We start from the raw sequence: 25,934 nt of genomic DNA, 5'->3' as shown, positions 1-25,934 counted from the left end.
TGAAGAACTAAAGAGCCTCTTGATGAAAGTGAAAGAGGAGAGTGAAAAAGCTGGCTTAAAGCTCAACATTCAGAAAACTAAGATCATGGCATCCAGTCCCGTCACTTTATGCAAATATATGGAGAAACAGAGGAAACAGTGGCAGACTGTATTTTGGGGGGCTCCAAAATCACTGCAGATGGTGACTGCAGCCATGAAATTAAAATTAAAATTTCCTTACTCCTTGGAAGGAAAGTTATGACCAACCTAGATAGCATATTAAAAAGCAGAGATATTACTTTGCCAACAAAGGTCCATCTAGTCAAGGCTATAGTTTTTCCAGTAGTCACATATGGATGTGCCAGTTGGACTATAAAGAAAGCTGAGTGCTGAAGAATTGATGCTTTTGAACTGTGATGTTGGAGAAGACTCTTGAGAGTCCCTTGGACTGCAAGGAGATCCAACCAGTCCATACTCAAGGAAATCAGTCCTGAATGTTCATTGGAAGGACTGATGTTGAAGCTGAAACTCCAATACTGTGGCCACCTGATGGAAAGAACTGACTCATCTGAAAAGACCCTGATGCTGGGAAAGATTGAAGGCGAAAGGAGAAGGGGACAACAGAGGATGAGATGGCTGGATGGCATCACCAACTTGATGGACATGAGTTTGAGTAAACTCCGGGAGTTGGTGATGAACAGGAAGGCCTGGCGTGCTGCAATTCATGGGGTCGCAAAAAGTCAGACACGACTGAGCGACTGAACTGCATTGCTTCCTTGGGAATCATTCCCCTGTTCTCCTTGCCCATACTGCCAGATGAGGGTGAGTGGTCACAGTCTTGTGTCCACAGGCCTGTCTGTGCTTTGTAGGCTGATATAGCCACAGCAGTTAACACAATGCCTGGCACAAAACACTCGCACAAGCAATATTGTTTGAAATTAAATTTATGTAAATTAAGGAGCCAGGATTTGGGATCCAGTTCTGTCTCCAGGTCATTGTGGCCTTGGGTAAGCTCCTAATACCCAAAGCTCAGTTTCTCACTTGTCAAAAAGGAGATTTCCCAGGCATCTTCTAGCTTAAGGTTACAGTTATAGTGTCATGAACGGAGGTCCAAACTGCATGTCAGAAAAGCAGGACTAGGGGTTCAGATTTGCCACTAACTCAGGGCGGAGGATTCATTTCCCTTCCCTGTCCCTCAGATTTCTCATCTGTACTATGGGATGATTTATAAGTACCCAGCTCCCATTCCATAGTCCTGAACTTCTGGAATATTTTATTGTAGGTCTCTTTGGGGTTCAATGTCAAGGCCTTTAAGGAGTATTTCAAGTGATAAATAAAGAGTGTTTCTTTTTATCCTGAAGTGGTCACATTTTAGTGAAGGCCCCTCGGATCTTACTGGATGAAATCTCCCAGAATAAGGCACAGTAATAATGATCATTAATATTGCGTGTAATCATTAAAGTAAGTAGCATCATATTACCCTCAACTCAGATGTTATCTTTTAGCTGAGAGTCTTCTGATGCTTTCGCAAGGCAAAGCAGGATTGCTATTTGAGCTACTCACGTTAAGCTTCCTGGCTTAACCTAAGGGAGGTGACACATGGTAGGGAAGACACACTGGACTGGCTGTAAAAGCTGTGTCTTCAGCATCAGGTTCTTTTACTTTCTAGGTGTGTGACCCTGGACCAGTGACTCAACCTCTCTGGGTCTCCATCCCCTGGGAATGTTTCTCTGGCTCACATCACATGGCTGTTGCAACAATCATCTAAGATAATGGATGTGAAAATTTGTTGTAAACTGTTAAGCTCTCTGCAAACACAAGGCATTGCCATTATAGTAATAAAAAGCAAATGGCACATGAATATTTCACAAGCATGGACTGGGACCAGTTATTTGTAAAGTATTCCCACCTAATGGGGTTTTATAAGTACACACACCCTCTCCTTATTACAGACTTCCTAATAATCTCTCCCCAAATCTTCAAACTCCCTTTGTCTCTCCATAATTTCTTCTTAATGTCCCCTTACTTTCATAACTATTTATTACTGAACTCTGGGTCCCATCTGGGGAGATGGCTAGAAAAATACATACATAAATATTTTGTACAGAGACATAAACACAATGAAGCCAGGACATTTCAATTCTAAACTAAGATACCAAAAAATATACATCTTCTTTGTAGGTCTGTCAGACCTATTCATATTAGTGATACTTCGTCTAAGGTTAGGTTTCACAACTCATCCCCAAATGTTGCCTCAAACCCTTTCACACGTGGCATTAATGTGGGGTGGGAAGAAATGAAACAGGCTCGGTGCAATTTTTTCCTTTTTATTCCTCTTAAAAAAAGTAGAAGAGTTTTACAAAGCCTTTGGAGTCTCTCTTGGCTAAAAAGGAAATCCTTTTGCCATTAGCTGATCCTGCAGAGCGAGCTCGCTAGCTGCAGGATCATGATGAGGGTAAGCATTAATTAAATCTAACTGCAAGAGAATAATTATGTACACATATCCGTCAGGGTAAGTTGTCACTACCCAGTAACAAACTTGGATACAAACTCCACCAGCAGAACTGTCAGGCGGCTGTTAAAAGGATATAAATGTGTCCCAAAAGGATCATTTCATTTGGGGGGGAGAAATTGGATTGCAAAGGATTAATGAGGCGAGTGGTTTGTGTTTTCAATTGGATGTAAAATGCAAACCGAGTAAGTTGTGATATCATCATTTAACCTTAATGTTTAGCTACATTTGGATTTCTAACACGTGGTTAAGACAGTTAGACCTCGTACATCCAACCAACATTTTCCATCCTGAAATGAGATTAAAAGCTAGGTCTTTGTAAGCCACACTGTGCCAAAGTTTACAACAAAATCATAATATCTAGTTGACACAGATGGCATATTCTTAATAATAATCAGGCAAGAAAATGAATGCAAGCCCCATTAGGGTGATTGAGTTATTTAGACGCTAAGTTGTGTCTGACTCTCTGCGACCCCATGGACTAGAGTCCACCAGCCTCCTCTGTCTATGAGATTTCCCAGGCAAGAATACTGGAGTGGGTTGCCATTTCCTTCTCCAGGGCATCAGGCAGATTTTTTACCACCGAGCCACATGAGAAGCCCACCAGGGTGATTAGAGGATTTCAAAGGGTCTGTTTCCATGACTGACTTTATTTTCTGCCAAATTTCAGTCTAACTTCTGAGGCCTGTCTATGTGCAGAGATCACACAGGTGATGGGAAATCAGGACTTGGAAGCAGGCACTAAAAAAACAGAGACAGTTTCAGTGTGGGAGAAAGAACATCAGTGTTGGAAGCAGACACATCTAAGTTGACATCCAGGCTCCATTACTGACATGACCATGTGAGCCTGGGCAACATACTTTATGTCTCTGAACATCAATCCCTTTTACAAAATAAGGGTTAAAGAAAGGAAGGTGGTTACTAGGATACATATGAAAGCACCTAGAATGGTGACTGGCCCACAGCAGGCGGCCACAAATTGCAGTTGCTTCCTATACAATATATGCCCCAAAGCAGGAGACAGAAGAAAAACTAAATACAACCTCAGTATCTTTCCTGTTGAATTGTCATCTTGGCTGAGGGAATCATGGGTAAGGATGGTTTCTAGCCAAAGCAACAAAGAAGAAGCCTGGCTGGTTTCACGTTAGATTTGGTGAACAACCATGATGGTGAACACCAAGGTCATTCCCTCCAGTACATTTAATTGTAATTGCACTTGAATGTTTTCCTGCTTGCTTGATCTCCTCCTACATATCTTGAGCCCTGCAGGGGTAGGGCCCTTGTCTCTCTGGTTTCTACTGCAGCCTTGGGACCTAGCATGGCACTTTGTACTTGGTAGGCAGTCTGTTGAAAGAATGAAAGACAGTGAGGCTGGAGGCCCTGGGCAGGACCATAGCTGCAGAGGAAGGAATCCTGGAAATGGGAGTCAGCAGCAGCACCTGTAGACAGCAGTTAGGCAGCGTCTCATCCTACGGCAAGAATCGCAGTGCCACGGCGATGACCTGAGGCACCAGGCTGTGCTGGGACCAAAGACGACGCTCTTCTCCAGAACGAGGCCAGAGGAAGTCAGATAAAGACAAGTGCTATATGGTCTCACTTACATGTGAAATCTGAGAAAGACAACAACCTAGGGACTATAATGGAAAAGAAAGACTCACAGATACAGAGAACAAGCCAGTGGTCACCAGTGGGGAGAAGGAAGGGAGGCAGGGCAATACAGGGGTAGCAGAGATATAAATTACTATGGGAAAAATAAATAAGATACTACGCTACACTGTACAGTGCTGGGGAACACAGACTGTATTTTATAATAAGGATAAATGGAGTAACCTTTAAAAATTATCAATCACTATTTGTACACCTGAAACACATATAATATTGTATATCAATTAAAACAAAGAAAGGAATTTGAAAAATAAAGCAAATAATGGAGAAAAATAATTAAAAAAAAAAAGCAGAGACCGTCCCAGTGATCCTAAAGCCATGCTAGGATGCTGCAGTAATCAGTGTAATTGCCTAGTCTCAGGCTCTCAAGTTCTTACCGAGTTACTGACCTGCAGGCCTGCCTAAAAGTGAAACTTCTTCTTCAAGACTTTTTCCCATTTGGGAATCTATGATGGTTGCTGTTAATGTCACATCATTCTATGAAGGGGGTTCCACTGACGTTTCCCAGGCACCTCCTTTGGAGGTAACCAGACTGACACAGATACAGCAGGGGGTCAGAAACTACAGCGATTCCCTGTACGCCTTCTCAACTAGACTAGACACAGGGAGTCTAGAGAAAGGCTTCCTGGTTCCAGAAGCTATTCTGTGAAAATGGACTATGTCTTTGGCCTTAAGGAAAAAAATGTGAGGAATATGAATTGAAACAAAACACTATTAGTTTTTCTTGACAGTGATCATTTTTCTGAAAAGATTCTCCTTCAACCACAACTTCCCCTGTACCCTCTTCTCAAAAAAAGCAAAACCAAAATAAAATCAGCACACATAGATCGCTCCTTCCTACCCCTACCCCTGATTGAAAGAAACCTTTCAGAGGCATAAAAATGAACCCACATTTAGTCATAAATATTGCAAAGTTACATTATCACTGAATACAAAACAAAATTTCAGGAAACTGGACCAAAGCCAGAACATTCAGGTCATAAGATGTCAAGACCATTAAGCGAATTTCTCACTTCTTGAGAAAAATCTTTAAACTCTAAATTCTTGGACAGGATTTTATATATGCCCATTTTATTGTATTTTTAAGAGTGCAGTTCAATTGGTCCATATTATTAGAAGCATTTTGCTTACCTGATCTAATTAGAATACTTCTATTAAAAACTCCCAGTTCGATTAGGTATTCATCAACATACTCTGCTCCTCTCAATTTTTTGTTCGTATGTTTTACATTTGTGTTGTTCGCACATGTAAGTACACATTTTATTTGTCTCTTGGTGAACCATTCCTTTTATGATTAATTAATGACACTTTTTATTTCTAAGGATTTTTTTTTTGTTCCTTCTTACTGTTGTAAAGTTTATTTTGCCATATATTTATACTTCTCCCCAAGGTTTCATTTGATTAGCATTTGCCTAGTATAGGTTTACCTTTTCTTTCACTGTCAAACTTTCCGTGTCTTTACATTCTAAGAAGATCTTTGGTAAACAGCACATAAGTAGATTTGTGTAATATAATCAAGCTCTGAATTGAAATATAAAAATTACATTTATTATGATTACTGATGCTTCAGAGCTTTTTTCTACCAAGTGATCTTTCATTTCTTCCTTGCTCCTGTTTTCTCTTTATTTTTTAATGAATTTTTATTGAAGTATAGTTGCTTTATAATATTGTGTTAGTTTCTGCTGTATAGCAAAGTGAATTAGCTCTACCTATATATATATATTTCCTCTGCTTTTGGATTCCCTTCTCATTTAGGTCACTAGGGGGCATTGAGTAGAGCTTCCTGTGCTACACAGTAGGTTCTCATTAATTATCTACTGTATACATAGTAACAAGAGTGTATATACATCAATCCAAACTTCCTGATACATCCCACATCCCTCTTCCTACTTAGTATCCATATTTTTTTTTCTTTTTACTTTTATCCCATCCCATTGCCCACCTGAAGTCACCAAAACATTAGCTTCTAAAATCAAAGCCTCTTCTAAAATCAAAGATTTTTGCATTTCCTCCTCATTCCTTACAATTGAGGAGTTGCCTGTCTTCATTTTTAAGATAAATTTGTGTGTTTTTTTTAAACGTTATATTTTACCCAACACCTGTGTGTGTGTGTGCGTGTGTGTGTGTGTGTAACAGGAAGGCCCTTGCCAGCTTCCTTTCCACATGTGAATGAGCTTCTGTCATAAAACACTTTTTTTTTGTTTTGCTTTTAAAAGCATATGTGCTAGAGTTGAGACTTTTCTCCAAAAACATTGAAGCCCAATACATAAATCTAGAATAGGAGTTTGATGAAAGACGCCTACCTACACAGCGATGCCCCACTATGCCCACTCATCCCTGGAACGTCTATTTGGAGCACAGCTTAAAAACTGCTAATGGCTGTGAACTCCACATCAGAACCTCACTATTTCACCATGTCTTTCTCAAACACGGGAGAACACAAAGCCAAAGCCTTCTCTTTGTAATTTTCTAAATACGTAACTCATTTGATAACAGTAGGATTAGAAAAGCGCACGAGCTGCCAGTTCCTACCTACATGTTTTATCCAAATTCCCCAGTGTCAATCCTTACGTATATAATACGGTCTACATGCGGTTACATGTTCAAATGGCATGAAATGAGGACAGTTTTGTGGCACTCCATTCCCCGGTCTGCTAGTTTCTCTCTATGGCAGGGCACATCTACAAGCCAGCTACATCAGATGAACCTGAGATATGCTTCCCTCTCTGGTGAACTAAGAGAACATAAGAAATTGTCTCCCCTCTATTGTGTGCCTGGGAGCCTGGGGCAACAATGGCTTTGGAACACCCAGGATTCACCTGACATCACACATCAATTAGATACTCACGGGGGATGCTGCATCAAGGATTCTCTGAGTCCAAATCTGAGATGCTCCCTTATGCCAGGGATCGTGGGCCAAATCTGGCCCAATGCCTGTTTTTGTATGGCCCAGGAGTTAAGAACGGCTCTGACATCTTTAAGTGGTAAAAACAAATCAAAAGAAGAATACATTAAGATGTGAAAATGATATGAAATTCACATTTCAGTGTCAAATAAATTCCGTTCTTCTCATTAACAGAACTTTGTTACCAAAGATGGTTCTTTATTATATTTTAAATTTCATCAATCAAAATTTGTAGACAAAATTTTCTCATTGTATAGGTATCTACACACTGTCTTAAAGCTTGCCTCTTGGTCAGAAAGGCCTAAAATGTTTTCCAACTGGCCCTTTACTGAGTCATTTTACTGATCTGCCGTTAGACCATAGGCCCCTGCAAGGATGGAGCCAAGATACAAATGTATTGCCCTTCTAGACATCACAAGCTAGGCTGTATCTAACCATGGCTTAGTATCATGAAGTCTTTGTCCCTGTTGAACAGGGGCAAAGTAGCAGAGGTTCAAACAGTCTTTAGGTGAGTTCTGAAAAGGATTAGAATCGGGGGAATTGGTTCTCCCATCATCATCTCTGCTGCATTATAAAGTTTCCTTCATCTATATGTCTCAATTTTTCCATCAGCAAATTAGAAATAATTATGCTGAGATTGTGAGGATCAGTCCAGGCTTTAATATAAAACAGAGGCTTCATAAAACATCAGTGCTTATAGGTTGCAAAAGTCATTCTAAAAAAAAAAAAGCCACCCTAATATTTAGCCTCTTCCACAAGAGATGTACTCTATTTCTACCCCTTGGATCTAAGGTGGCCTCACAACTTGCTTTTGAATAAGTGAAAGAAGTAGAAAGGACGAAGTGTCTTCCGAGCTGAAGCCTCAAAAGGCCCTGAAGCTCTTGTTCCTGCTGCTTTTGGAACCCGTGTGAACCAGCCTTGGAGAGCTGGCTGACTGTAGGTACGGGACCAAGGGCAGCTGAGCTCACCCTTCCCAGACCAGAACTGCTCAGCTGAGCTCAGGCCAAATGCTTGACTTGAATTGAGAACCAAAAACGTGGTTTCTGTTTTAAGCCACAAAATTTTAGGGTGTTTATTATGCTATAAGGGCTTTTCCTGGTGGCTCAGTGGTGAAGAATCCGCCTGCCAATGCAGGAGACGTGGGTTCGATCCCTGGGTCGGGAAGATTCCCTGGAGGAGGAAATGACATCCCACTTCAGTATTCTTGCCTGGAAAATCCCATGGATAGAGAAGCCTGGCAGGATACAGTCTGTCTATTGGGTCGCAAAGAGTAGGATACAACTGAGCTACTAAACACACACACACACATGTTCTGCTGTAACTCTAAGTGACACGGTACTATACCATATACTGATGAAAAAAAATATCCTAGAGTTACATCCCCAGGCCCCACCAAGACCTGGTCCAGAGCTTTCTCTTCGGGTTACCTGTAGTCGCCTCTCTACCCAGCCAGACCAGACAGAATGGACTGAGAGCCCTGCACATATTTCAGACAGCCACGGAAAACCGCCTGGAGGAGACATACACTTTTAGGAATGCACAGTTCTCTGAAAGATACATCGGGGAAGATTTATGGAGGCCGCTGTGTGCTCTGACTATAAATCAGCTCTCCCAGGCCTCCATCCAACCCCACCTGGGCGTTACCGGGTGGTGGCGGTGCTGGCTCGGGGAGCACTCGTGGAAGGGCCATGTGATCCAGAAAAAGGAAAGCCGGAGCCCCAGGGGGAAAGGCTTCCTCTTCCAATCTGCATTTTACGCCCTGTGTTTGAAGGTGTCAAGGCTCTGACTTCAGGATGCTGCTAAGCTACAGAGCAGCATGCCTATAGATTAGCTAAATGCTAATCTACAGGCATGTAGATTGCTACATGTAGCAATGCTAATCTAAAATGCCTACTAAAAGAGCATTTTAGTAAGTATTCTAGCACATTCTCACAACAGTCTCAAGGAACAAGAATAGCAGGTATTGTCCCATCTCCAGGTGCTGTGGATGGAATCCTGAGAAGATGCCGTAGTTTCTCTGAGGACCCACTGCACTTGAGAGCCAGTGTTCAGACCTGGTTTCTGGACTCCAAATACTGAACTTTTCATTAGACAACAATGCTCACAGTCAGATTTATGGGTCAAAGACCATTTGAGATGGAGCAGACGTGGAAATGATTTAGCCCATCACCTCCGCCTTCCAAATTAGCAACAACAACGATTAGGTGCTTACTAGGTTTAGTGTGGGCCGCTGAGCTTTTTACATACATTAAGTCTAATTCTCACAGCCTCCCTATGAGGTGGCCAACTGTGTGATTTGCAGATTAAGTGGTGACTACTTTGCACAATAAGTAACTTCTCAGAGTTGAGGGAGCCAGAAGAAGAATGCAGTATGGAGCCACATGGATCTGACAGCAGAACCTGAGCTTGCTTCCACACAGCTTTATAGACAGGGACACTGGTGCCTGGAGAGTAGAAAGTCTTGTGCAAGATCATGCAGCCCATGTGATGACTTTCCCATTAATTCATCAAGCATTAATTGAACATCTGCTATTTGTCAAGATTCATTTAGTTACGGGAAGCACAGGCATGACCTGGGACATAGTCATTGTGCTTCAGGAGGTTAATTAAGGGAGAAGAGAAGTGGCCTTAAATTACTCTCAAAGGTGACAAATGACAAATATCATAAGAAAGATAAAGAAGTGGTTACCAAAGTGAAGAAGAACTAAAGAGCCTCTTGATGAAACTGAACGAGGAGAGTGAAAAAGTTGCTTAAAGCTCAGCATTCAGAAAACTAAGATGATGGCATTCAGTCCCATCACTTCATGGCAAATAGATGAGGAAACAGTGAAAGACTTTATTTTTCTGGGCTCCAAAATCACTGCAGATGGTGATCGCAGCCATGAAATTAAAAGACACTTACTCCTTGGAAGGAAAGCTATGACCAACCTGGACAGCATATTAAAAAGCAGAGACATTACTTTGCCAGCAAAGGTCTATCTAGTCAAGGCTATGGTTTTCCAGTGGTCATGTATGGATGTGAGAGTTAGACTATAAAGAAAGCTGAGTGCAGAAGAATGATGCTTTTGAACTGTGGTGTTGGAGAAGACTCTTGAGAGTCCCTTGGATGCAAGGAGATCCAACCAGTCCATCCTAAAGGAGATCAGTCCTGGGTGTTCATTGGAAGGACTGATGTTGAAGCTGAAGCTCCAATACTTTGGCCACCTGATGCGAGGAGCTGACTTATTGGAAAAGACCCTGATGCTGGGAAAGATTGAGGGCAGGAGGAGAAGGGGACGACAGAGGATGAGATGGTTGGATGGCATCACTTACTCAATGGACATGGGTTTGGGTGGATTCCGGGAGTTGGTGATGGACAAGGAGGCCTGGTGTGCTGCAGTTCATGGGGTCTCAAAGAGTCAGACACGACTGAGCAAGTGAACTGAACTGAACTGAACCACAATTTGGAGGAAGTATGCATGACTTTCATGTGAGAAAAATTTGGAAAGATTTCCCGAAGAAAGTAGCTTTAAGGTTTTGTTTGGAAAGAACAGCAGGGTTATTTCTAGGTAGCTGGGGTCTATTCAGTCTTCTTTCTATTTCTGTAACTATCTCCTGGTTTATAAACACCCCAGGCCAGTTCACACCACATTTTTATGTATTCCTTGTGTCACAGATGTCTAATTCCTTGTTTTATGCTCTAAATGATGAAGTGCTGGTTGGCAGAGATCTGGCTGGCACATCCTACAATTGTATAACACAGCAAAAAAAAAGCTGGATGAGCCTTGAAAATGCACAGAATGCTGGACAAAGACATAACCACTGGGTTTGCTGATCCTCTGGTCATAGCACTGGCTCCCCAGGGCAAGGAGGAGCTTGTAGGGGGCAGTCTTGACTCCTTGTTAGCTAAGAGGGAAATGTCTCACTTTCCAGAAGCTTGTAGCTCCTGACTAACCCTCACAGCAGCACTGATGATTCAGAAACACCTACCAATGTAAAGGAACTACACCACTTCCTTATAGTATTCAGACTAGGCTGATAGAATTTCACAGCTCAGAGATCGCATCCAGACTAGCTAAGACCAAAACTACTGTCATCTGGAGACTGAAATATGGACTCTGTCTGACCTCTGGATTCACAGTTCCATAGTCTACTAGCTGGGTACACTTGGGATAGTCATTTAAACTACTTAAGTTTAAATTTCTTATTTTGTTGTTCTTCAGTCACTAACTCATATTACACTCTTTGTGACTCCATGGACTGCAGCATGCCAGGCTTACCTGTCCTTCACTATCTCCCGGAGTTTGTTCAAATTCATGTCCATTGAGTTAGTGATGCCATCTAACCATCTCACCCTCTGCTGTCCCCTTCTCCTCCTGCCCTCAATCTTTACCAGCATCAGGGTCTTTTCCAGTGAGTCAGCTCTTTGCACCAGGTGGCCAAAGTTTTAGAGCATCAGCATTACTCCTTCCAATAAATATTCATGGTTGACTTCCTTAGGGATTGACTGGTTTGATCTTGCTGTCCAATGGACTCCCAAGAGTCTTCTCCAGCACCACTATTCAAGAGTATCAATTCTTATAGAATGGTGTTAATCATAGGCCTTATTTAATGAGCTTTGGGGAGTTTTTAAATGAGATAATATATGATGAGTACAATACTAGGAACATACTAAATGCAAAGTAACTGCTAGTTGTACCACATTTCCTTAACCCTTTGTATTCCAGGAGGCTCCCAACTGTCTCTTTTTATTCATCCATGCATCCGTGCATCCATCCGCCTATTCATGTATTCTCCCATTCAGCCAGTTGCTATTCTATGCCAGTTCTATGTTGGGCATTTGGGCTGCAGAGAGACATAAACCACTGTCCTTCTCATCATGGGACTGTCAGAGTTGAGAAGGGAAGCAGGTGTGTCCTGTAACGAGGGGTCTGATAGAAGGTAGCATGGGGGTTACAAGTGCTGAGACAGAGGAGAAGTTCACTCGGCCTGGATGAGCGCTGAGGGTGGGCGGGAGCTGGGGTCTTACTAGAGAAGATTTTGAAACCAGAATTTGATGTATAAGTAGCAGTTGGCTGCTCAGAGAAGGGCAGGCGGGGTGGGGGGTGCTTTCAGGGAGAGTATTGACATTACACGGAGCTGAATCCAAGGCATGCTGCGGAAGGGAATGACGGTCTGTGTGCTGGAGGCTGCAGAACACAGCCGTCTGGGGCTTGGGCGGAGCCAGAGGCAGGCTGAGGGCAGGCTGGGATTGAGGCTTGTGCAGAAGGCTCCAGTGACTCCTCATCCTGTTAAACAGTGTGTCATTCATCCCGCAGACTCTTACTTCTAAACCTGGGTGAATGTATCCCTAATGGGATACTGACAAATATAATGATATTGGCATTATCACTGTCCTGATAATGACATTGACAAATATAAAAGTAATAATAAAGCAGTAGGGATAACACTGCTATATTTAAAATGGGTAACCAAGAAGGTCCTACTGTACAGCACAGGGAACTCTGCTCAATGGTATGTGGCAGCCTGGATGGAAGGAGTGTCTCGGGGAGAAGGGATACATGTATATGTATGGCTGAGTCCCTTCGTCATTCACTGGAAACTATCACATTGTTAACTGGCTGGTTAAACTCCAATATAAAATTAAAAGTTTAAAAAACGCAGTAGGATAAAAGCAGTAAGTAATAAAATAGCAGAATCTATCTGCTCACTGTGCGCATTTGCCTGGCTCTGCGCTCAATGCTTTACAGGCACGACTTCACTGGGTCCTATGGAGACCCACTGAAGATGGCACCTGACTATCCCAGTATAACCAGCACAAGTATGCTTCTTCTTCCTGGGACTAAGGGCTTGATAAAATATTAAACAATTTAACTGACAAATAAAAGTGGCTCAGTAGTAAAGAATCTGCCTGCCAATGCAGGAGACGCAGGTTCAATCCCTGGGTCAGGAAGATCCCCTGGAGAAGGAAATGGCAACCTACTCCACTATTCTTGCCTGGAGAATCCCATGTGGAGGAGCCTGCTGGGCTATAGTCCATGGGGTTGTGAAGAGTTGGACATGACTTAAAAACTAAATAGCAACAACAAACTACAATAAATCTGCACATAATAAAACAGACTGGCATGGATGTTTTTAGATGGAATCTGGAATTTGGGGCTTATGTTGAAGCTGTGTGAGCACAGCTGCATTCCCTTTGGGGGTGTGTGTTGACTCTCATCCACCTCTAGAATGACTCTGCTGGAAAAGCTTCAGAAGCCCCCCAGTACCAGTGACAAGAGTATCAGGAAAATTTGCCAGGTAGGAGCGTGACATGGTCTGATTTAGCATGTTTTCAAAAGATCACTTCACCCGCAAGGTGGAAGATGGCTTTGTGGATGAAGAGGCTGTCATAGCAATCAGGATAAGGGATGATAAAACCTCAACCAAGTTGCAGGCAATGGCCGGGCAGAAGGAAATGGATGTGTGAGCCCGGAGGTCAAATGAGCAGGACCCTGACAACGATGATACAGCTAGCTACACTTGATTGAGGGTCACCCATGAGTCAGACACTGGGCTGAGCATTTTGCAGGTGCTACTTCACAACCCACATGTGACTTAGGCATTCTTAGCACTAACTTCAGAGAAGGCAATGGCACCCCACTCCAGTACTCTTGCCTGGAAAATCCCATGGATGGAGGAGCCTGGTAGGCTGTAGTCCATGGGGTCACAAAGAGTTGGACATGACTGAGCAACTTCATTGTCACTTTTCACTTTCATGCATTGGAGAAGGAAATGGCAACCCACTCCAGTATTATTGCCTGGAGAATCCCAGGGACAGGGGAGCCTGGGGCGTTGCCGTCTATGGGGTCGCACAGAGTCGGACACGACTGAAACGACTTAGCAGCAGCAGCAGCACTAATTTATAGATAAGAAAACCGAGGCTAAAAACCGCTTCATTTACTTAATTAAGATCATTCAGTTAGACAGTGGTGAAATTAAATTTCAAACACAAAATGCCAGTTTTAAAGACCACTACCTAGACTGCATGAATGAACCTCAGCAAGCCCTTCCTTGCATCCATAACAATTTCTCTCTGCTTTATTTGAACATCCATAACTCCTTTTAAGGCTTCCCTGGTGGCTCAGAGGGTAAAGAATCTATCTGCAATGCAGGGGACCTGGGTGGATCCCTGGGTTGGGAAGATCCCCTTGAGGAGGGCATGGCAACCCACTTTAGTATTCTTGCCTGGAGAATCCCATGGACAGAGGAGCCTAGTGGGTTACAGTCCATGGGGTTGCAAAGAGTCGGAGATGACTAAGTGACTAACACGTTTCACTTTATTTTTCTACCTCCATTTTATTGCACGTGGATGCCTGGGAGTGACGACCCAACAGCTGCCTCATAAAACCCTGCTGCAGATGAGAGGATAGCACTGGGACCTCCCCGCCTTCCTTTGTCTGCCTGCAGACGATGCAGTCAGCATCTGCCAGGTCTCTCAGGGGGAAGCCCTAACTACCAAACCACACTGGAGCCGCTTTTAACCGTGTGTTCAACTCCATGACACAGGTTCCAGGCTACCCACTCCATCTGCTGGGACCTGCTGAGCACCAGGGGCTGGGCGCAGAGCCTAACGAAGTAGGGAGAGGCCAGGTGCCCTCACGCTGGGCAGAAGGCCCATGGCCACTTGAGCAGCAGAGGGGAGAGAGAGTGAAAGACCAGGGGTTTTGACCATCATATCTGGCATTGTTGATGGTCAGTGGAAGCCAATGGAGCACTTCCAAAATTGTGTTTCTATGGATGCTTCTGTGCTGCAAGATGTTCATGCACGTTCCAAGAGGGAAAATAGTCTGTGGTCAAGATGGTTTTTACAGACGACGAGCTAAACAAATCTGCCCGGCTTTCTGCACGGCAGGACTTCCTGGGGTCTTTCAGAGACTAAAACGTGTTTGGGAATTTACGAGAGAAAGAGGGAGTGTGCAGAATTTCCAGAACTTTTACTGACAGTGGATTTCTTCTATTCAAGAAAAGTTGGAGGACTTGCGGCAGAAAGGCTGTGAGTTCGGAAGTTCAGGGCTGGCACGTAGTAGCCCTCCTCTCTCTTGGAAAAACCCTTAGCTAATAGTGGCAGAAAACCATGAGCACAATGTTATTAAACCATTTTGAAAATCGCTTTAACAGCATCCACTTGAACACGTTTCATGTGCCATCCATCAGCGAGTCTACCTCCAGGGGAAACAGGATTCCCCGGAGACCCATACCCGGCGGTTTTACTTTATCCTGGATCCCTCTTCTACCATCAATTTGAAGGTTATAAAACTGAGCCACTTTCCAACGATCTTTGAGGTTAATGCACTCATTTATTCAACAAATATTTATTAAGCACTTTCTACGTATGAGGTTTATGAATATGAAGCTTCTATTTTAGAGAGGAAAATAGTAAATGAGCAAGCAAATAAAAGTGATTTTAGGCCTGTAATATCAGGGAAGGAATGAAAAATGATTATGTAACAGATAGTAGCAGGTTGGGGATGGAAAGGAGTAAAAATCTGAGTACCTGTATTTGGGCAGTCAGGGACAGGGGTTCTGAGCAGCTGGCATTTGAGTTAAGACCTGAAAGGTGAGAAGGGATGCCCCAGGGTGGCATCTGGGGGACAAAGGAGACACGGTGAGGAGAAGCACAGCAAGTTCTCAGACTGTATAGTGCGGTCCCATTTGTTGTGTTCTTGGGACATAAAAATCATTACATCTGAAGCACAGGGAAATGCCGAGTGAGTGAAGAGGGCAGAAGAAGATGTAGATGGAACAGGGTCTACATGCCAAGGCAAGGAGTTTGGATTGTGTTCTAAAGATAACAGGATGTAGACACTGGGGAGAACAGTGTGGAGGTGCCTTAAAAACTAAAAACAGAAGTGCCATATGACCCTGCAACCCCACTCGTGGGCACAGACCAGAGACAACCAGAATTCCAGAAGATTCTAAAACAGAAGTGCCATATGACCCTGCAACCCCACTCGTGGGCACAGACCAGAGACAACCAGAATTCCAGAAGATTCTAAAACAGAAGTGCCATATGACCCTGCAACCCCACTCGTGGGCATAGACCAGAGACAACCAGAATTCCAGAAGATTCTTGCACCCCAGTGCTCACTGCGCCACTATTTACAATAGCCACACAACCGAAATGTCCATCAAAAGAGGAATGGATAAAGAAGATGTGGCATACACACACATACACACACACGGAATATTACTCAGTCATAAAAAGGAACAAAATCATGCCACTTGCAGACACGTGGGTGGACCTAGAGACTGGCATACAGAGTGAAATAAGTCATAAAGAGAAAAACAAATACTGCATATATGTAGGATCTAGAAAAATGGTACAGATAAACCTGTTTGCAAAACAAAAATACAGACACAGACATAGGAAAAAACACATAGACACCAAGGGCAGAAAGAGTGGATGGGATGAACTGGGAGATTGGGATTTAGAGAAGGAAATGGCAACCTGCTCTAGTATTCTGGCCTGGGAAACCCCATGAACAGAGGAGCCTGGTGGGCTACTGTCCATGGGGTCGCAAGAGTTGGAAACAACTTAGCGACTAAACCACTGCCAGCACCATATACACTATTCTGTATAAAATATATAACAAATGAGAATCTACTGTATAGCACAAGGATCTCTACGTTCTGTGGTGACCTAACTGGGAATCAAGATTGCTGGAAGAAATCACAATCTCAGATATGCAAATAATACCACTTTAATGGCAGAAAGTGAAGAGGAACTAGAGAGCCTCTTGATGAAGGTGAAAGAGGTGAGTGAAAAAACTGGCTTAAAACTCAACATTTGAAACGCTAAGATCTTGACATCCAGTCCCATCACTTCCTGGCAAACAGATGGAGGAAAAGTGGAAACAGTGACAGATTTTATTTTCTTGGGCTCCAAAATCACTGTGAATGGTGACTGTAGCCATGAAATTAAAAGATGCTTGCTCCTTGGAAGAATAGGTATGACAAACCTATTAAAAAGCATATTAAAAAGCACAGACATCACTTTGCTGACAAAGGTCAATATAATCAAAGCTATGATTTTTCCAATAGCTTTGTATGGACATGAGAGTTGGACCATAAAGAAGACAGAGTGCCAAAGAATTGATGCTTTTGAACTGTGGTACTGCAGAAGACCCTTGAGAGTCCCTTGGCCTGCAAGGAGATCAAACCAGTCAATCCTAAAAGAAATAACCCTGAACATTCACTGGAAAGACTGATGCTGAAGTTGAAGCTCCAATCCTTTGGCCACCTGATGTGAATAGCCAGTTCTTTGGAAAAGACTCTGATTCTGGGAAATATTGAGGGCAAGAGGAGAAGGGGGTGACAGAGGATCAGACGGTTGGATGGCATCATTAACTGAATGGACATAAGTTTGAGCAAACTCAGGGAGATTGTGAAGGACAGGGAAGCCTGGTGTGCTGCAGTTCATGGGGTCACAAAGAGTCAGACAGGACTTAGTGACTGAATAACAACTGGCAAGAGACGGTGTTGTGTTAGTCCCTCAGTCCTGTCTGACTCTTCGGACCCCCCCAGACTGGCCTGCCATGCTCCTCTGTCCATGGAATCCTCCAGGCAAGAATACTGGAATTGGTTGCCATTCCCCTCTCCAGATTGTCCCGACCAAAGGATCAAACCAGGGTCTCCTGCACTGCAGGCAGATTCTTTACTGTCTGAGCATCAAAACAGAAGGGATATATGTGTATATAAGGCTGATTCACTTCGCTGTACACCAGGAACTAACAAAACATTGTAAATCAACTATACACTAATAAAAACTAAAGAAGAAATAAATATAACAGGGAACCACTGAATAATTTTAAGTGGAAGAGTGACCTTATCTTATTTAAAAGATTACTCTGGCTTGCTTTGGGGAGAACCTCAGGAGGATATAGTCATAAGCAGGAGGTAAGAAGTGGCAATGGTCACAATGGTGACTAACATATTTGGGACAAATTTGAAATACATTTAAGGGAAAAAAAATGAATTTCTACCTGTATGAGTTCTCTTAGTCCCCATCTAACTTATAAATTACAATAAGTTGATATTCAATTATGGTCTAAGCCAAATAATAGATTTCACTAACAATCTAATTCTGAAATTCAAGAAAGGAAAACAGAATCCAACACGAAGGCCAAGTTTTTTCCAAAAAAAAAAGTTTGACATGGCATTGCTTATAATTGTGAAATAATTAGAAATAACCAAAATGCCTAACAAGGGCTTCCCTGGTGGCTCAGATGGTATAGAATCCATTTTAATGTGGAAGACCTGGGTTTGATCCCTGAGTTGGGAAGATCCCCAGGAGGAGGGCATGGCAACCCACTACAGTATTCTTACCTGAAGAATCCCCATGGACAGAGGAGCCTGGTGGGCTACAGTCTATGGGGTCACAAAGAGTTGGACACAACAGAGCGACTAAGCACAGCCCAAATGCCTAACAGAAGAGGTCTCCTTAAGACAGTTATGGTGCATAAAAGAGATGGTTATTGGAAGAAAGCATTGACATAAAAAGTGTTAAGGATATGACATTAAGGAAAGGAATTCAGATTGATGGTGGAGAGCAGTGAAGTTATGGACTTGGCGGCAAGTGTATTTATGGGGACTGTATTTGTAGAGAGGATATGGGTAGGAGATTCTTGGTGAATGCTGGAGCAATAAAGATGGACAGTTAAAGCTGAGTGGAATTACAAGTGATCTTGAATGCTCAAGTCATGACAAATACAAGAGAGCATTTTTCAGTTCCTAATATACATAAGCTAAGAGCTGCAAGGCAGTCTACATTCTTCATCTCATCAGATGTTTACAACAGTCCTCTGATGTAGGGGTCAGCATCCCCATTCTACAGAAGAAGAACTGGAGGCTCAGAGACATCCAGTGACTCTTCCAAAGCTAAGCAAGTTGCCACCGATGGGGCTGGGTCAGCGCTCAGACATTGCTGACCTCAAGGTAACTAATCTTTATCATTACCCAATGGTTCAACCTGGGGTCTACCACATGAATTCCAAAAAGGAACTCAATCCTCAACCTCTGTCTCAATTTATGACCTTGGCTAAATGTGTAGATCTTGGTTTTTCACTGGATACAGGAATTCACAGGATTAAGATCTAGAGAATAACAAGTGTCTACCATGCGTGCAGACACTAATTTAGTCTCAGAAACACAAAGATGATTCCAATAATAAGATACTTCTGCCTTCAAAGAACTCTCTGTCTAGCTAAGGAGGGAGCCAGACATAAGCAAATAACATTACACAAAAATGGAGTCAGTCTTTAACACATGGATAAAGATGTGAGAGAATTCACACTTGGGAGAATTCAGGGTGAACTGTGATGGTGACTATCAGTGATCTCTTTGCCAATATACGCCATGCATGTTAAGCTTGGAAAGACAGGGAGGACTTCACTGGGATAGAATCTAATGGTTTAGTGGAAAAGAAAAGTTTGAGACTCAGACTGTTCAGTTCTTCCTGGCTCTGATACTTACTAGAGTGTCCCTCTGGGTGACTCTGTGCCTTAGTGACAGCATCTGTAAAATGGGCATCACCACGGTACCTGTTACTGACCATCAAATGAGATAGGCAAAGCATTTAGTCCCCTGCCTGGAGTAAGAAAGTGTTAATAACTGCCGATAAACATTCTTCGGGGCTAGACAGGAATTTTTCACAGAGAGAAAACGGTATGAAGTGGAAACACATGGATTTAGAACAGCACAGAGACTGGAGCTCTGCGGTGGCCTCAAAGGCCATTTTCATAAGCGGAAACATTTTTGTAGACACTGGACAATCTCTGAAGCCATTGAAGGAAGAGAGTGACATAATCAGAACCAAGTTATAGGCACTAGAGAAGTAAGAGTCAAGAGGAAGAATGACTGGCTGGAGATTATGGCGTGGACAGAAGGATGAAGCTGAGTTTGGGAGGTTAGGTAATGATGGGAGTGGCGGTCGCCCCAGACACAAAGTCACCCATGAGGTCAGAGGAAGAAGGAGACAGGGATGATGCTGCTGATGATAATGATGGGGAGGAAAGGGAGAAGGAAGAGGGACAGATCTGCTTTTTGATTGTATGCTGGCTGGCACTGTGCTGAAATGTTATGGCAAGCCAGGCAGAGACGAGTGGCTTGGAAAAGTGAAGAAACTGCCCCAAAGTGTTAGGTAACGGCAGAACCAAAATTTGAAGCTAGTCTGTCTAACTTACAGCACTCCTACTTTGACCACTAGATTCTCTGGGCAATTAAAGAGGGGGTCCAAACCCTGCTCTGTGACCCCAGTCTGAGAATGTCTCCCATGAGAACATCCTGACTATCTCACACTCTCCAAAATGACACCAGCTACACTTAAAGTGTATCCCGCTGCTCTGCTGCTGTGCTGGGCACGGGCCATAGATTGATGCTAATCTTCCCAACCACTCTAGGAGATGGCAATTCATTCCCATTCTCAGAGGAGGATGCTGGGGTCCAGAGAGGGGACCTTTACACCCAGGGACACAGGTCCTCTCTCTGCAGGGCTTCGGATGAGACGACTTCTCGGGGAGACAGTGGCGTGGGTTCTGTGAGCAGAGGGAAGCCGGGGGAAGAGGGCACCGTTCTTCCTGGCACCTTCAGAACCTGGGCAGAGCTGTGGACATCCTGGCCAGAGATGCCCGGGGGACCTACCTCGGGGCCTGCTTCTCCTCTTCCGCCTCCCTGCTGAGATGCTGCGTGGTGCTGACTGCAGCTGGCCGATCTCGATGGGCGTGTTCGCGCGGAAACTCTCCTTGAACTTCTGCATCAGGGACTCCACTGGCTCCTGCGTCGCCTCAGCCGCTGCTACAGGGTGGGCAATGGGGCTAAAGTTAGGGCTTGGCCCACCGTCAGGCCCTGGAGAACTGGGCTTGGGCCCCCCACCCTCTGTGTGTCTGGAGCTCCCTCCCAGACCCAGTGATGATGCAGGAGTCACGGAGGCCAGGAGAGATGAATCTGATACCCTGCACACTTATTGGTGCAACACCTACTGTGTTTTTAAGGGCACTGCCCCCATGCCCTTGAGATATGATGGTGAACATCATCCATGATTCAAAGAATCCACAGCTTGGTAGGACACATATCCAGGCATTGCCAACACCTTGCAACAGTCCTGTGATAGAAGAATATAGAGTGCTCTAGGAGCACCAAGAAGGTCAGCTCGCCCATCCGAGGAGTCAAGGTGGGCTTCTTGGAGGAGACAATACCTCCACCAAGACCTTAAACGAGGTTAGGAATTAGCAAATAATACAGAATCAGGGTGGAATTGCTGAAAAGATTTGGGATAAGAGAGTGCCCTGGGTGGAAGGAGAAGCATGTGCACAGACCTGAAGCCAGAAAGAACACAGTGCTTGAGTAAATGAAAGAAGTTCCGTGTGGCTGCTGTGGAGCCTGGGCAGAGCAGATGAGGCAGCAGAGGCCAGATCACCTTGAGAGCCACCTTGCGGAGTTAAATATTTTTATCCCAAAGGCAAAAGGTGATTGTCGAAAGGTTTTAAAGAAGAAATTGGTATTTTCCAGTTAAGTCCCTGTGATAACAATTGCTAACCAGAGTGTGGAGTACACACACAGAGGCTTTTGCAAGAGCCAGCCAGAGACAAGGAAGCCTGAACCAGAACAGTGGCAGGAAAGGCAGACAGCAGCCCTGGGGCGAACATCATTTCAGGAGACTGGTGGCTGAGCTGGTAAAGAATCCGCCTGCAACATGGGAGACCTGGGTTCGATCCCTGGGTTGGGAAGATCCCCTGGTGAAGGGAGCAGCTACCCAATCCAGTATTCTGGCCTGGAGAATTCCATGGACTGTGTAGTCCATGGGGTCGCAGAGTCAGACACGACTGAGTGACTTTCACACACACATACTATGGTGCTGTGATATACAGACTGCTTGGTACAAGAGCCCCATTTCACTAAGGGAAGCTGAGGTTCTCCCCAGACAAGGCATACAACTTGCTCTAAGCTACTAAGCAGTGGAGTCAAGCCTTCTAAACCCTACTCCAATGTTCCATGTGTTTCAATACCCTCCAAGGAGCTTCCGGTAGCCACATTTTCAGAAATTTCTAAATTGAGTCTGGTAGAAAGTTACAGGCAATGGAGAGAGTGATGTCAAAAGGGCAGAGGGAAAAAAACGTTGAAGATAAAAGTGAAAAGAAAAAAACAAAACACAGAAGAACTTGAGAAGGAAGCAGAGAGCCAACATAAAAGAAGAGGAGAGGAAATGAGAAAGAAGCAAAGGAGACTGGCTGAATGGTCTCTGGGCCTTTGTTCTGAGAAATCCCCAAAGACAGTCCAGACTTTGAAATCTTCAGACTCAGCCCTCCCTCCACTGACATCTCCAGAGGCCGGGAAAGTTCTTCAGTTTAAGCCACCTGCTGTCTGATGACAAGGAACGGGATGTGCCAAAGATTCCTGTTTCTTTGATGGGCCTTTTCCAGAGTGGACAAAGAAGGCTTCTGAACATCCAAACACCAATTTTAAGGAGATCCTGTTTTCTCAGGAAGTTTTATCAGCTTAGACACAGATGTGTCTGCAGGGTAGCTCCTTCCCAGAGGGCTGGTTTGGGTATCAGACGCTGAGAAACCTCATCTTCAGGGACATAGAGGGGAATCTAAGCTTGCTAAGGAAAAGACAATGGACAATACAAGTGGCCCTGTGGTAGCACAGTGTACACATACGCCTCTCCTGATGTCCGTATCCCCAGGTACCTCAGTTAAGTCTACTTAAAGGTGAGCCAAGAAGAAAGTCCCAAACACAGGTCTACTACTCCAAGCCTATGATACAGAATCCTCCAGCAAAAGCCTACAATCCCTTCTGAGAAGTATAGTCACACCCAATCCTGATGCTTTAAACCTGGAAAGGAGACTGATCTACACAAAAGTCTCAGAATTGGGCTATCCTGTGGTCCAAAGTCCAGAGCAAGTCACAGTCTGGAATCCAACAAGGTTGGGGGCGGGGTGGGGACCCACACATATCTGTCAAGATCCATGGATTCATTCATCTCCACACTCATTCACTCCTTCTACGCTATTTTCAGAAAATATGTCTTGGTCTGCTTGGGCTTACATAACAAAAATCATAGACTGGATAATGTAAACTGGTCAGATTCTCATTTGAAGATGGCTCCTTCTTACTGTTTGTCCACGTGGGCTTTTCTCAGTGTATCCATGCTGAGAGGGAAGTGGGGTGGGGGGAGGGAGGGAGGGAGGGAGGGAGGGAGATGTCTTCCTCTTCTTATGAGGACACAAACCCTATTTAATTAGGACCCCAACCTTATTTTCTCACTGAATTTAATGACCTATCAAAAGTCTTGTCTCCAATACACTCACACTGGGGGTTAGGGCGTCAATATGTGAATTGTGGAATACACGGATCAGTCTATAGCAGACTACATTTGGAGATGGGACCTTTAGAATGTAATTAAGATTAAGGAGATCATAAAATCGGGGCCCTAATCATATAGCACGGTGGCCTTAGAAGAACAGAAAGATTCCCCCCATCCCCAGTGAGGACACCAAGAGAGGGTGGCCATTTACATGGCATAAAGAAAGCCTTCACTAGAACCCGACCATGCTGACGCCCTCCAGAACTGGGGAAAAGTAAATGTCTGTTCTTTAAGCCGCCCAGTGTATGGTGTTTTGCTATGGCGGGCTAGTCACATTGAGGGTTAAGGCTTCAGCATATGCATTTGAGGGGGACATAAACTTCTGGTCCAGAACAGGGTATGATGGCAGAAACAACAACAAACAAAACTCCTTTGTGGTGCTCACCATGTGAACAGGAAGGCCAGCAGTAATGACACGAATGACAAGAGAAATGCAACATTTGCAAGTGATACGTACCAAAAAGGAGAAGTGAAAGATGAGCAATCCCACTGCTGGGCACACACACCAAGGAAACCAGAAGGGAAAGAGACGTGTGTACCCCGATGTTCATCGCAGCACTGTTTATAATAGCCAGGACATGGAAACAACCTAGATGTCCATCAGCAGATGAATGGATAAGAAAGCTGTGGTACATATACACAATGGAGTATTACTCAGCCATTAAAAAGAACACATTTGAATCAGTTCTAATAAGGTGGATGAAACTGGAGCCTATTATACACAGTGAAGTAAGCCAGAAAGAAAAACACCAATACAGTATACTAACACATATATATGGAATTTAGAAAGATGGTAATGATAACCCTGTGTGCGAGACAGCAAAAGAGACACAGATGTATAGAACAGTCTTTTGGACTCTGTGGGAGAGGGAGAGGGTGGGATGATTTGGGAGAATGGCATTGAAACATGTATAATATCATATAAGAAACGAATCGCCAGGCCAGGTTCAATGCATGATACAGGATGCTTGGGGCTGGTGCACTGGGATGACCCAGAGGGATGGTATGGGGAGGGAGGTGGGAGGGGGGTTCAGGATGGGGAACACGTGTATATCCGTGGCAGATTCATGTTGATGTATGGGAAAATCAGTACAGTATTATAAAGTAATTAGCCTCCAATTAAAATAAATAAATTTATATTAAAAAAACAGGCTATGCTGGAGGACTATGCCTTTGTCTAGGAAAGCCATAGAAATTGTTTCAAGGACGTGAGCAGCATGACTAAGCTCTGGCAAGAGTATGAGTTAATCAGGTGAAAAGGGAGCTGTCGGTGGGGCTGAAGGGGAAGAAATCAGAGGAGTCAGAAGAAAGAGTCTAAACAAAGACCCCATGGGGAGCAGAAATGTGGAAGGGGCTCCAATCACCACTGCAGCTGAAGTGCTGAAAGCAAGTGGTATGAGATCATCTAGAGAGGTAGGAAACCCCAGTACTAACACTAACCTTGACCTTCACCCTAACCCTCACTCTTCTGGGTCTTATCAAGGAGAACATGGTGACGGTTTTAGGTGGCAGATCTTCATTGAGGGAAGATGGCTCTGGTGGTAGCAAGAAGAATTCACTGGAGAAGGTCAGAAATAGAAGTGAGAAGGCTAAATAGGAAGGTGGTGTCAGAGCACAGAAGTCTGTATACGAGATGTACACGATCTAACCCATGTATGAGATGCTAGACTAGCAGAGGTGGAGACAGACATACAGGAGATGGATCAGGAGAGAGCAGAGACAGAAATGGCAGAGTGGTGGACACAGAGCGCGGGGGAGATGTCAGGAGAGAGCAGAGACAGAAATGGCAGAGTGGTGGACACAGAGCGCGGGGGAGATGTCAGGAGAGAGCAGAGACAGGAATGGCAGAGTGGTGGACACAGAGCGCGGGGGAGATGTCAGGAGAGAGCAGAGACAGGAATGGCAGAGTGGTGGACACAGAGCGCGGGGGAGATGTGAGAGCTATTTTGTAGATGTAGCTCCTGCAGGAGGGGTGACTGACTGGAAAGGGAGGATAAGGGAGAGCGAGGTGGAGAGGGTGACTCCAGTTCTGGCAGAACAAGGTACCTCTCAATGAGAGGAGAGACATCGGAAGAGGAATGAATGTGAGTTTAGTTTTAGGGAAGGGTACTTGATGCCTCCCAGATGTCCGCGTGGAGAGGGTTTCTTGTATTCACCAGAGAGAAACTGGACTCTACAGAGGCTCTACACACACATTTTTGAAACAGGTATAAAGGGAGTGTGTGTAATGATTAAGAACTTTAGCTTCTGACACAGTGCAGGCTATGGAACACGGAACCACTCCTGGCCTGCACTATCTGATCTCTCTTTGACCCCTAGACCCATCTTCCAAACACAGGTTCATTCTGCTCCTCTCTGTTTCCTGGAGGCATACCCTCAATGGGCTACTTTGCAGGTCTTCCTTATCTGGCTACTGGTTGAGTTCTCCCAGGGAGATGGCCTGGAAGGATCTGGGAGGAGATTTGAGGGGATGTTTTCCCTTGTTCGTT

General features: G+C 44.2%; 1 protein-coding gene across 1 annotated transcript in view; it reads right to left on the bottom strand.

The window, feature by feature from the left end:
- Nucleotides 1–25,934, bottom strand: part of LOC104994778 (astrotactin-2-like) — a 450,679-nt gene that overhangs the window by 122,762 nt on the left and 301,983 nt on the right. Inside the window, exon 4 of the mRNA XM_010848433.1 lies at nt 20,721–20,873. Coding sequence (XP_010846735.1) covers nt 20,721–20,873 — 153 coding nt within the window. The remainder of the gene's footprint in view (nt 1–20,720; nt 20,874–25,934) is intronic.

This window comes from Bison bison, unplaced genomic scaffold (genome assembly GCF_000754665.1).
Source record: "Bison bison bison isolate TAMUID 2011002044 unplaced genomic scaffold, Bison_UMD1.0 scf7180017864266, whole genome shotgun sequence".
NCBI lineage: Eukaryota > Metazoa > Chordata > Mammalia > Artiodactyla > Bovidae > Bison > Bison bison.
The sequence above is the reverse complement of the archived record's forward strand: the minus strand, read 5'-3'. Positions and strand labels throughout refer to the sequence as shown.